We start from the raw sequence: 13,304 nt of genomic DNA, 5'->3' as shown, positions 1-13,304 counted from the left end.
GGATTCACTGATAATAATGCAGACTGTCTACAGTAAATACAGTAAATGTTTTAAACTTTCACTTCCGGTTCTCTCTCTCTCTCTCTCTCTCTCGCTCTCTCAGCATTTGCAAGTGTAAACTCAACCAACAGAGGGCAGCAGCTAAACACTTTTCACATTGACAAGTACTAGTAAATTGTAATCTATGTTATCTTAACATCTATGGTCTGCAGGGGTGTAGTGGGAGTGTGTAGCGGCGGAACACCGTCCCCCCACTTATTTTAACTGGATGTTGCTCTTGTTGAGACTGTTACGTCAAACTAGGTTTGACGCTAGGTTTATACATGATGCGTTAGTAATTCGCCAACTCCCCCCCCCCCCCCCCCCCTCCGCTCAACAACTTACACTCGCACCCCCCCTTACACTCGCACACCCCCTTACCTGCTACTTTTAACTTGCACAGCTGATGAATGATCTCTGTCACATATGAAATAACAACATGAAAAGCTCCCTCTGTTTCACATTGTCTCTTTAGCATTTTTAGCAGAGAATGAACTTGGCACTCAGCCCAAACCACATGGTGCTTCAGCAAACCTATATATTCCAGCATCTACATCTACAGCCACAGGACAGCTTCTCTTCTACTGAGTCAGGATCTGTTGCACATGAAGCCTGCATTATTACCACATGCATTATTACCGATCTCTCTAAAAGGCTCAGAGTCAGACTGACATTTAATAAATGCTGACCTGAGATTCACAACAGATCATCTATCATCTACATTCATATGCACATACTCTCATCCAATGTGAAAGATATTGGTTTAAAATGCTGTTACATAACCATGTGCTGTATCTCACGATGGTAGGTGTTTATATTGGCTCCATGGTTGCTTTTGTGAAGCTGTAAAACACATACCATGCTGATTTAACATTGTGCTATTATGCTGCACAAATACATTTAGAACACATCATTTTCTGACTTATATTTCTGATTTATACTTGCAGATTTTCATTGGGAAAGTTAATCACAGATCGGTGATATTACATATATTAATGAATACTTATTTCATTAATTCTGTATGAAATTATAATTACAAGAATGAATCAGCTTTTAGTTCAGCTTTTTCAACAGACATCAGTTAATTGGATATAACCATTCAGTATCTGGCCAATCAGGAGAAAGCAATAGTTCTGAGTTTGTTTACCATATTTACAACCACACGGCTGTGTTTATAAGGTGATCTGGCCAAAACGAGTTTCTAAAGCAAACTGTTATGACACAGTAAAGGTTAGAGTTAGCCTTGGGTTTATTGGGTCAGTTTCTTCAGTGACTGAAATCCAGAGCCAGACAGGATATGGGAGTTTCCCACTGTAATAAATAAGTGAGTATTATAATCCTTAGGCCAAGTGTGTCTTGTGAGAGATTTAACTTCTCTAATGACACAAGCGTCCTGCCTGCAGCTACACTATCACACAGACCATTAATGGATCTGGATCTCTGATTGCACACAGGTATCTGATTTCTACTCTGGGGATTCCAGTCAGAAGGCAAACAATTTCACCTAATGCACATGATCCACAATATCTTCACCTGTTAAGGTCCTGTGGACTTTGTATCCCCTTTTATTACCAGTGAAAATATACTCCATTATACTGAGACCTAGACAAATGAAAAAGACAAGTCTTGTGTGTAGAAATGATCATGATGCAAACGAATAATGCTATGAAACGCTAAAAAGATTACAGTGACCTAAGTTATGTGGGGGTAAAGACAGAAGTGAAGATGCAGTACTGGATCGAGACCACTAGGTGTCAGCACTGTGCTGGTGAATATGGACCGAGCGCTGGCTCTGTCTCTGCAGGGACCTGACAGACAGATTCCACAGCACACTGTGGTACACTTGGTCTACTTGTGCTGAGCAAAGCACCAGTACTTCATTAATTGTACTGGGTCAGTTAATGGAGGGTGAGGTGGGGGGGGGGGTGATCTTGCACCTACTGTGACCCCATACACTGCACAGTCAGACTATGGAAGCCGAACACACCTTGACCACCCCCTGCACTGCGAACACACAAGCACGCACACAGAACAACCTTGCAGGTGTCCCTCTGTGATATCTCGGTCCTAGTAAAACTGAGAAAGCAGAGTCAGGCACGGTGCAGAGCTGTTGGCACGTCATTATCACATCAGGGGTTGGTCACAGCTCTGTTTTCCTGTGCTTCTACAGCTTTCTTTCACACATCTGCTAGACATCTTTTCTCTTGTCTTAAGTCACACACATTCCCCCTCACTGTCTGTCCCTCCTCCACTCCCGACCCCGACGTCCCTGCCTCTTTATCTATTGCACTTTCACCACGTGTTCTCCTGGGGACACCACCGCTCTGACGGAACCGCGCAGCAGGCCGAGACGTGTCTGTTCGGACGAATAACGAGTGGGCGGCACCTGACTGAAGTATTTATCTTAGAGATTTCATCTTGTGCAGACACGGGCGCTCCGCGTGTATACGGGCGCCGCGTCCTGTTCCAGCCTCCCAAGGCCGGCCTGTCCTTCGCCTGAGCATTTGCTCGGGATTTGGCAGCAGTGCGGCGGGATATCGTGGGGCTTTGCAGGGCTGTCAGCACCGCCCGTCTCTGATGTAGGCCAGATGGGTCAGCGAGGGCGGGTTGCTCCTCTGCAGTGCCCCTGCGCACTCCAGCAGGACCGTGTCCGGGCCAGCCTGCTGCAGGGACCTGGTGGGAGGCCAGGAGCTCGGGTTTGGTCACCTGACCGCTGATGGCATGACAGAGCAGATCTGGAAGCCAATGCAGGGGATCAAATCAGAAAAGCCCTGGGCAGACACTTACCACGCGGAGAACTGCTTTAAAGAGTACTTGCATCAGCTGTGTGCTGTAACACAAGAACATATAATACATTGCGGTTGCTACAGTAAGTGATCTGATTGTTATTTAGGCCATTACTCTCCTGGTATGTTTACAGGAAATAGGATGTTCCTACTGGGCAATTCTGACTTTAGATTTAGACTTTATATTTAGACTATATAGATTATTAACAGGTGTTACTCATTTTTTAAGCATTATAACTTTCATTACATCTAATAATGATTTGGCCACTGATATACCAGTATATAGTTATGTTAATATTGTCTACATATCCTGTATATATTCCTGCATTTTGAATATTCTTTCTGCTTATGATTATATAATAATGTATTGAATATATAATGGGAAGTAAGATTTACCATGTGAATCCTGAAAAAAATTAAAATACTGGAAATTATGAATAATCAGGAATAAACATATGAATAAACATAGCAAGCAAAATGTACTGTTACTGTCTCTTGGTAGGATTGCATGTTTTTTGTGTATTTGTGCTTGTTCTAGTCAGTGTACCTGAGGCAAAATTTAGAAAACACCTTTAACTGGAATATTGGTCCTTGTTTTACAGAGCTACCAGTAAGGATTAAGCAACTAGCTGTGTGTGTGTGTGTGTGTGTGTGTGTGTGTGTGTGTGTGTGTGTGTGTGTGTGTGTGTGTGTGTGTGTGTGTGTGTGTGTGTGTGTGTGTTTTCCAATTAGAAAACAAGGCTCTAATCTCCTATAATAAACCAGGTTAAAATATAACCTATACAGAAAGCATTTTAACATTCAGGTTCATTACATTGTAGTTCAGTATAGTTATAGTTGTAGTTATACAGTATAGTTATAGTTTTTATAGGGTATCATATTCACGTTGGTGTCATCAAGTGTGTTAATTAGCTGGCAGTGACTAGCAATGTTAGATAGCTTCTACTAAATACTTGCTGAAATATTGATGCTGTTCAGTGTGCACAGTTAAAACCTGTTCTTAAATTACAGTTCACATTTCACAGTTGTGGATACACACCACATATGTGGGTTAAAAGCGTTCTCCTCATCCAGTATATTGTCATAGCCTGAGCTTGTATGAAGTTTTACCATATAAACAGTTGGCCACTGGCCTCTTGCTGACAAGGTAGCACACTGGCATTCAAGACCTATTTCAGCAAATGAAACTCTTCCTTGTAATATTCAGAAATCCCTTTTGCAGCATAATTTCCTCTGGACTTTAACCCAACTGCACTCCACAATCCTGCTTATCTCTTCCCTCAATATAAAACTCACACATCTATACAGTCAAGCACAGGACTCAATTCATATGTTTAACAGAGAGAGATGTACGTGTGCATATTAAAAACATCACTGATACTTCTATACCAACAATATTTTATGCATTGCATTGCAGTAATTATTGGGAATGGTGCTATTATACATGATGCCTCATTTTTAAACGAATTAGAGAGTATAAACTGATTTGAAATATGCAATACAAAGCCATTCACAATCAAATCAGAAATTTGCCCAGTCACCAATCTCACTAATCTTTCTGCACTAGAAAGCAGCATTTACCATGAGACATCTGGAGAGTACTTTTCATTTGGCAATCATTTTTATTTATTGTTACTTTATAAATGGCCAAATGCATAGATTATGTGCACAAAAATCTCTTGTAATCAGCTTTAGTTGTGTGGTTTTGGAGCCGGATTGAGTAAACATGAATACTTTTAGATTGACCCGTTACCTGAATTATTAGATTTTAGCAACCCAACATCACTTAGTAAACATGTCAGAAGAAGACATGTGAAGTAAGTCAAATAGCAGAAGACCTGACTCATGTTTTTCTTTTCATTATGCCCATACAGAGACACATATGTACACACACACACACACACACACACACACACACACACACACACACACACACACACACACACACAGTGCAGGAAATCTAACCCTAGTATAACAGGTCATTTGAAAGCCCAAAGGTTCATTAAGAATGGATAGGTCTTCAGTTTCATGCCTCTCACTCTTGGTAAACACTTGAGTGGTCGGGGGATGCTTCCTACTCTCCAGCATCACCCAACTGTGTCTCTTATGGCTTTTTATGCCCTCACTTACCCCCTGACAGAACCTGGCGTCCTATTACCCTGTTTTTGGAGTAACTGTAGTCAATATCACTAGATCTCTGCTTTGTGCACAGATGAACAAAAGAAGATACAACAGACCTCATATATTTAATTAATACGACAGACATTAGGCAGTTTTCCATGTCCCTTTAATGAATGATTGCTGATACTATCTATTGTGCATGATTGCATTTGAGTGTAATTGAAATCCAACATCAAAGAAGACCTGAAAAAAATCTGCTTAACATTCTCATACAGGAATACATTTACAGCAGTCAATAAATGTAACTAATATATCACTGGTATTTTATTTCTTGTAATACATGTTAGGTACATGACACAGTTTGTTGCTGGATAAAATTTATACAATTAAATCAGTATATGAATTTATAGAGGGCAAAAGGCATGAACAGAGGAACAAATGTTAATGCAGTAAAAGCAAACTAGGAACATTTCTGAATCAATATTTTTTTCCCATGACATAATTTTTGTTGGTTTCCTGTATATATATTTAGACAATCTGAACTAATTTGTACAGTTATACAGTTATATAGAATTCTCTGTTGAAAATGTCTAGGGTCAGGAATCCACCTTTAGGGATCTTTGTGAGTATGTGATGTTTACAGATTTTCCCTCTTTGCCTTTCATTAAAAATAACTACAATGTCTCTAGAATTACACAGTGTAGAGGCTGTGTGTACTTGCTTAGATAGACTAGCTAATATCTTTACTGTTTTATTGCAATGCAAATGTGTCTCGTTAAAAACAATGTGTTTTTTCTGTACACTACAAAATATCATAATCATAATTTGACTGAAATATAAAATATGAGATTTCTCTCAATAGAGAATGTGGACAACATGCAGAACTTGTGGACAACATGGAGAAAAAACAAACTGTGTTTGTGTTGTGTGCACAGACTCTGGGTGATTCATGGTTTCCTAATATGTTTTACAAGCTCTGAAAGGGGAAATAGGAGGCACCACCCTTTTCACCAAGTGCAGTTTTGGCCTGAATGGTTTTTATATACGAAAGTTAAACTCTTGTTGCTTTTTAGAGGTGTCAGACAGTATATATATATTGCCAGCCCATTGTAAAGAAAAGAAACACAAACAATACTAAGGAAAATACAAATTAAACTCATAAGTTTTTTTAATAATCTGTTTGATTCATACGTCATGAATTAAACACTGTGAACTGTAGCCAATAACTATTTTAAGGCCTTTTTGAATTCTCTAAACAGGCTTATACAGTATACACTAACCTTGTAAACGAACCACGAGGGACCTGGGACAGTCAAGCAGGGAGAAATCAGACTAAGATGTGCAACTCTGTCAGCACTCTTGCATTCTAAAGTTCTCAGGGTATTTTCCACCCACTGATAACATTGATTAAATTGATTACATTGACAGATCATTCTCTTTTAGATTCTGATGTGCAACTAATATATCACACTATTAACAAGTAAAGTCCCATTATGAAAACAAACCTCTGACTAATGTGCAGTGTAGTAAAATAACAGGTAAAATTTTGTGCCACCTTGTGGAATACATCTTCTTGTATGCATACATGATGACCACCATATATATAAAGCATTACAACGAATATATTTAAACATCTTTTTTTCTGAGACGTGCTGTTCACATGAACGACTGGCATTAGCTCAGGTGATTCGGGCCCACTAGTTTCAAACCATTTATGACTGGCTAGACGCTACAATGTGTGACCAAGGGAGTGACGCATTGCAGGTACAAACAGACCAATCAGAAACTTCCGCACAACCGACTCCCAAGAAGTAATCATCCGCCATCAAATAGTTCTAAGAATTTTTGCCGCGTGGTTTTGCAAATAAGTCAAAACAGAGTCACATGTCTTTTTATTCCGATTTTAAATACACCCTAGTCATTTTAACTTGTCTTTAGTGAGCGATTTTGCACTTTCTTCCCTTGGTTAGTACTCATAATGCGGTGCAGCGGGCGGATGAGCACACATGGTAGGGGAGGTGTTCATGTGCAACCGTCAAGGCGGGTCTACACTGTACCAAATTTTCCGTTCCCCATTTGAGACGTGTACTTGGAGGGTGGAAGGCAGACGAATATAGGAAAATGGTGAGTACATGCCAGCATTTAATTTTCATCGTACAACGTTTAAGGGTCATGCATTAGGAAACGTCAAGAGCAATCACTTGATGTGTCTTAGTCATGGGGAGAATAGGGAATGAAAGAAGTCTTGAGTTGTATTGCGTTAACGTCACCTAGCTAACGGGCTAAAGCTAGCTGTCCCGTATCAATCGAAACCGACGGCGACCTGTGCCGCCAATACGGCAAGCTTAGCTTAGCTTAGCTACACTGAAGCAAACCATAGACTTAAAACCGACATCATTATCTACACCAGTCGTTATCTGGACAGTTTGAACATTGTTCTCAAGCTGTTTTCACGGTGTTATGTTTGGCGTGTTTACTTTTGGGATTAAGTTTAACAGGTTAGCTGTGGTAGTTGGTTAGCTGGCTCGGATATGACACTGATAATGACGGCTAATGTGGCTAGTTAGCTTCCTTTAGTTAGCTGGCTAACGCTGTGGCTAGATCATAACGGTTAGGCTCGGCTAGTTAGCTCACGGGCTACTTGGCTAGCTAGCCATATGTGCTAGTTAGCGGGCGGTAGCATAGCTAAGCTGTCGGGAGTGTTCAAGCAGGAACTGTGATGTTCGTTTTCATCGTCGAAGAACTTGAAACCAACCGACTGGTTTTCGGAAAAAAAAAAACTCGTGTTGGAGTTGTTGGAAGAATTTTTGAATGTCTTTTGTTCAAGACCAAAAAGCGCGCGCGGCAAGAGGCGCGCGCACAGGGTGTTAAACCACCTGTACTTATGTTATAAATCATTGTTCTTCTAGGCCGATCAACTGACAGAAGAGCAAATTGCAGGTAAGGTTATACTGTTTGCTTCTGTTTTGTCCAGTCGAGTGTGTGTGTTTCGCGCAATCCTTTTGTACTATGCTGTTGCATGGACATCTGTTTTGTTGCCTTTTAAGGCGGGTTCTTGGACGTGCTTATGTGTTAAGTCTGGACATGGGTGGGCTACGGTGAAATCAATTCCCCAGATCAGCCATTAGAGAGATGCCTGCAGGCTTGTGGAAACTTCAGCATTTCAGCTTCAAACTGTCCTAAATGTCGGTCCTACAGAATACTTCAAACGTTTAGACAGGACACTAACCCATTTAATCTTAATTGCTTGGGTTAGGTGTGTGTGATTTTAAAAGGTTTGCCTAAATCTCATGCTATTTTAGCTCAATTTGGTTTGTGGTTTAGTAAAAAGAATTAGCCTTTGTATCAGTTTTCTGTAGTACCCTCTGAAAAAAAAGATCTCTGTACTAGAGTACTCAAATCTACTAATCAAATCTACTTGTATACATATCCCATTTCCTCCCACTCCACACCCACAGCACTTTACTCATGGGGAGAGTGAACCTAGAGGACTTGTTGACTAATTTAACAATTTTCCAAGAGGGATTTTATGTAGTGTAAGCTTGTGAAGCAGAAACATTTCCAGATCTCGCTGACCTCCCACTGTAAGGCAGTATCGTTAACATAGACCTAAACTGCTTGGGCTGGGTCAGTGTTGCCATGGCTCTGGCTTGTTTGTGTGCCTGCATAACAGTTCCCTCCTGTTCTAGATATTTATCTAAAGCATCGCTGGAAACTGTATCTTGGCAGTTTCGACAGATTTGGTATAAGAAAGTTGTCTAAAAAACGTCCAAAGGCAGATCTCTTTTAAACTTGGATATGACAGACCTTATTCTGCATAAATATTGAGGTCTTGGTTTACCTTATTGGATACAGTCAGGTACTTGTGTGACAGAGAAGTTACGACAATGTTTGCTATGTGATCTTAAAGCTAATGAATAAGTGAATAGTTAAGTCCTTGTGAAGTAGTGTATCAAATAGCAGACTCCACACACTTCTGAAATATTCCATTACTGCTGATTTGTGAGGTCCCATCGTAATTCTTGCTTGCAGAGTGAAAGTTTAGTGAAACAGTAATACCACTGCCATTTTCTACTAGGATGTGTCTTAACTCCATCATTCACTTGTCTTCCTGCAGAATTCAAAGAGGCTTTTTCGCTATTTGACAAAGACGGAGATGGCACCATAACCACCAAAGAGCTTGGGACAGTGATGCGTTCCCTTGGCCAGAACCCAACGGAGGCAGAGCTTCAGGACATGATCAATGAAGTGGATGCAGATGGTGAGATCACATGAAACCATTTAGATTAATCTGTAGTAATGAGATCTCTTGAATCTGCATCTCATTGAGCTTTTCCATGTCTGATGTTAATTAGGCAACTGGCGCGCATGTATGACGTAGTGTTGACTAGTTTCTCGACTGTAGCAGAATACATAAGTGTGACTGGCCTCTTTGTCACTTCTCACCCAGGCAATGGAACAATAGACTTCCCAGAGTTCTTGACCATGATGGCGAGGAAGATGAAGGACACGGACAGTGAGGAAGAGATCCGAGAAGCTTTCCGTGTCTTCGACAAGGTACGGCACCTGCTGCCATTTTAGTGCCGCCGAAGATGACCGTCCCGTGTGAAACGTGAGGTCCGATGATTAATGGTCTACATGTTGCTTCCAGGACGGCAATGGCTACATCAGCGCTGCTGAGTTGCGTCATGTGATGACAAACTTGGGGGAAAAGTTGACAGACGAGGAAGTAGATGAGATGATCAGAGAAGCAGATATTGACGGTGATGGCCAAGTCAATTATGAAGGTAAGATCCGGCGGGTCAAGACGGCGTCACGTTCATTGGTGCACACATGCAGTATAAATAAGTGTGAAACGATGGCTGATTTAAACCCCTCCCTTTTTTCCATCTCTCCACAGAGTTTGTACAGATGATGACGGCAAAGTGAAAGCCTTGTACAGAATTTCTTGTATAAAATTATTTGCCTTTTATTTGTAATTTCTGTAAAATGCTACATTTCAATTCTCCCCATCATCTCTGGCTGTTCAAGGCAAATGCATGTGCCCCCCCCCCCCCCTCCATGTGCATTATCATTAATATTTTTGTCTAAGTAGCAGTCACAAGACCAGAAGATGGGCATGTTGGCTGGCACTGCATTTGGCTATCTGCTGGCACTGCTGCCATCTCACAATTGGAGATATAGTCGGTCAGCTGAGTGGACCCCCTACCCACCCCCACCCCCTTTTTTCTTTTTGATTAATGTGGAGCAACTACCCTGCATGGACAATGGACTAAGTACATGTACGGGGGGAGTCAACATTGCACTATTGCAACGTCATTAAATTAAATACTATGGGGTTTATCAGCAGGTACTCGTACACTATAGTCTTTTTGTATTTGTTCTGTTCTCTGGGTTATTATGCTTTATAACTAGTCACTTCTTCTTTCCTTTTTTTAATCGCTTATGGCACAGCCATGCCTCAAACAATCCATTCCAAGTTGTATATTTGTTTTCCAATAAAATTAACAATTTATCCCAAATGTCTTTTTGTTTATTGGGTGGGGGGGGGTAAATCAGAAGCAAGGTGTTCTTGCATACAGCTTCTTTAAAAAGATCAGGAATGATTCTTGTTTTTAGCAGTTCGGACCAACAAAATACTTTGTTGTCCATGTATCAGTGTAATGTAGTTTTATGCAAGCTGTACATAAATCATATATACCATACCAGTATTGCTGTGGTACAGCTGCATCTGATGGTACTGCCCTAATTGAACATATGAGCACCATCCAAAAATGATCAAAAGATTTAGCACTTAAGATTCATGTGAAGAGCAATAAAAAATTGATTTTGAAAGTTGTGGCTAGTTTGTAATGTATTTGTATGAAGTACATTCTTGGCAATGTGCAATTTCTCTTTTGATTCAGCTGTTTCAGTTTTGAGTCACAGCTTTACTTATTCTGTAATTCTGAATGCACTCCAACTCTGCTTATGCACTATGAGCAACACCATTGCATGGCTGAACCTCGTGTCTACTTGAACTCTACCATAACCTTATAAGGGCTTGAAAGACAGTGATGCTTCATTCTGTTGGCTGTACACTGAAGGCAGGAGGACATGTTGTCCTAGTGTCTTCAGTCCCAGCACTCGTGGAAGGGTGCTGGCTGTCGACTGTTTGTAGTAATCTGTATGATGCAGGGATTGAGGTATAAATTCTGCACTTTATCAGAGAGCAAGGACATTGGGAAAGTATGGCAGTGCAGATCAATCGGGTGTATGGGGTGTGCTTTATCAAGGAATATACACACACAGTTCCCTTTTAGAGGTCTGTTCAGCATAAGCCTAGGTTGAGCATTCTGGCTTAGACGTTCATGTTCCATGAAGTCTCCTAGCAACCACAAATTCCACAGTCCCGGGAGTAGGTGCGTTTTCCCTTTTTCGAGCAGATGCTGAAGAACATCTCGGAGCCGCAGAGTAGAGAGTCCAGCTCCGTGGCTGCTGATTGGTTTAAGCATCCAAGACGAGAAAAGTCCGTGACGCCCTTTTTAGGAGCAGCCGTGCACAAAGACCTCGCCGCTGTGACTGTAGCTGCACTGCGCTCTTATATCATGGTGGCAGGCATCTTTTGAATTGCCAAGATCAAAAGACGGGTCCGGTCCACTTGACAGCAGTCATGGGAGCTGCGTGACATTACTATCAATAGTTCCAGCATGCTGTAGTCAAATGTCACTAGCATAGCAGTGGACGGGGAAAGGGTAGGACACCGTTAAGACTCCCTACGATGGTGTGGTGCAAAAAACAAAATGGATAAAAACAGTGATGTAGAGAAGTTACCTTCCGAATGTTTAGTGTATGTTATTTACAAAGGTTGTTTCATGATGTTATTTTATTTATTTTTAATAGATGCATCATCTCCACAAAAGACTTGGGTACCAAGCTGTCTATCTGTGAGAGATGCTGATGTTATTGCAAATGTTTTATGAACACGCCCATCACTCAGCAAGGACCAATCATCAAGCTGACTAGTGGTGTCAGGCTCTTCACAGACAGCCTTCCCTGCCATACATGTAATGAGATCATCTTTCTCCCCTAGCTGTACATCCTCTGTGTACATGGTTTAGTATGCACTGTGGCCATCACATGTCATTGATGGAAGTGTGTGTGTGTGTGTGTGTGTGTGTGCGCGCGCACCTCAGCTCCTACTTCCCCCTGTTGTTGCCATGATAAATTAGCAAGGGTGTTTAATGGGCCCCTGTGTCCTGTTGTGGTGGTTATTTTTTAATCCTGTGTTCAGGGGCGGTTAGGAAGGGGATTCATGGTTGGCCTTATTAATACTAAAGACCTCAGAGTAGAACCACAAATGTCTTCACAGCTGAACCTAGTCCAGGTTTGTGTGTTAGAAAAAAAGAAACACAAAACCTAACTAGATCAAACTAGTTTGTAGCTTACAGTTTGACTGGCATGCTGTTGGAAGTGTTGGATGAGGTTCCCTGACCAGTGTCTCATCCAACTTAGCACCTGGTCGTGAAGCATGAGTTTTAAAAAGACAATGCTTGGCAGCGGTGAGCTATAGCAAAGGCTTTGCAGGGTAGGCTTAGCAGCATGTGGTTAAATTAACACCTTCCCCTGAACCTCAGGGCCACATGCCCTCCCAAAAAGGATTGGGTGACATCTGCCTGTGGAGTCTGATGACATGTAACATCTCAGCAAGCAACTTCCCAGGAGACGCGTCACAATCTTGATGCCTACAAACGCAGCTCTCTTTCTCTCCTGCCTGTCCGCTCTCTCCACTGCCTTCAGTAAAAATGATTTTAGGAGGCAGGACTAATGTAATAATGCGCTACCAAAACCCAGTGAGCCAAAAATAAACAGAGGCCTGTAGCCACCCCTTCACATTAAAGAGAAAAAGGTCTTAATGCTGGAGGAGCCGTCCTAATAAACTTCATTAGATGTCTGGTTGTGTGTGGCCTTGTGAGGGACACGGCTGGGTCAGACGACTGAGAAATCTGCTTTCAAATTTGCGCCTCATTTTTCTTTCTAGAAAGAGATACCGTGTGCTATTTCTGCCTGCTTGCCTGCAAGGTCCAGAAACGTTGTGCTTGGGGTGGGGGAGGAGGGGAGATTAGCTGAAAATAGTGGGAAAGCAATTAGAATATCACAAAGTTCAACCCCTAGAGGGAACACTGCTGAGGTTTTTTTAAACAAAAGAGCTATATCCCAAGGCTGAGTGTGTAGTGTGTGCAAGAAACAGAGGGGGAGTGTGAATCGGAGAATAAGAAAGCAAGCGTGGGGTGCTGGATGTGTGATGTGACGGCGCAGGAATGTTACCCACGGAGATCTGAAACCAAAAGCAGAGAGGTATCTAGCTCAATGGTACAG

General features: G+C 41.6%; 1 protein-coding gene across 1 annotated transcript; it reads left to right on the top strand.

The window, feature by feature from the left end:
- Positions 1 to 6,942: 6,942 nt before the first annotated feature.
- Positions 6,943 to 10,468, top strand: calm2b (calmodulin 2b, (phosphorylase kinase, delta)). The gene is made up of 6 exons (XM_076999702.1): positions 6,943 to 7,070; positions 7,856 to 7,886; positions 9,064 to 9,207; positions 9,397 to 9,503; positions 9,598 to 9,733; positions 9,847 to 10,468. Exons 1-6 carry the CDS (start codon positions 7,068 to 7,070, stop codon positions 9,873 to 9,875), a joined length of 450 nt encoding a protein of 149 aa, XP_076855817.1. The 5' UTR covers positions 6,943 to 7,067; the 3' UTR covers positions 9,876 to 10,468.
- Positions 10,469 to 13,304: the final 2,836 nt, after the last annotated feature.

The sequence above is a fragment of the Brachyhypopomus gauderio genome, chromosome 3 (assembly GCF_052324685.1).
Source record: "Brachyhypopomus gauderio isolate BG-103 chromosome 3, BGAUD_0.2, whole genome shotgun sequence".
Classification (NCBI taxonomy): domain Eukaryota; kingdom Metazoa; phylum Chordata; class Actinopteri; order Gymnotiformes; family Hypopomidae; genus Brachyhypopomus; species Brachyhypopomus gauderio.
This window is presented reverse-complemented; position numbering and strand designations above follow the sequence as displayed.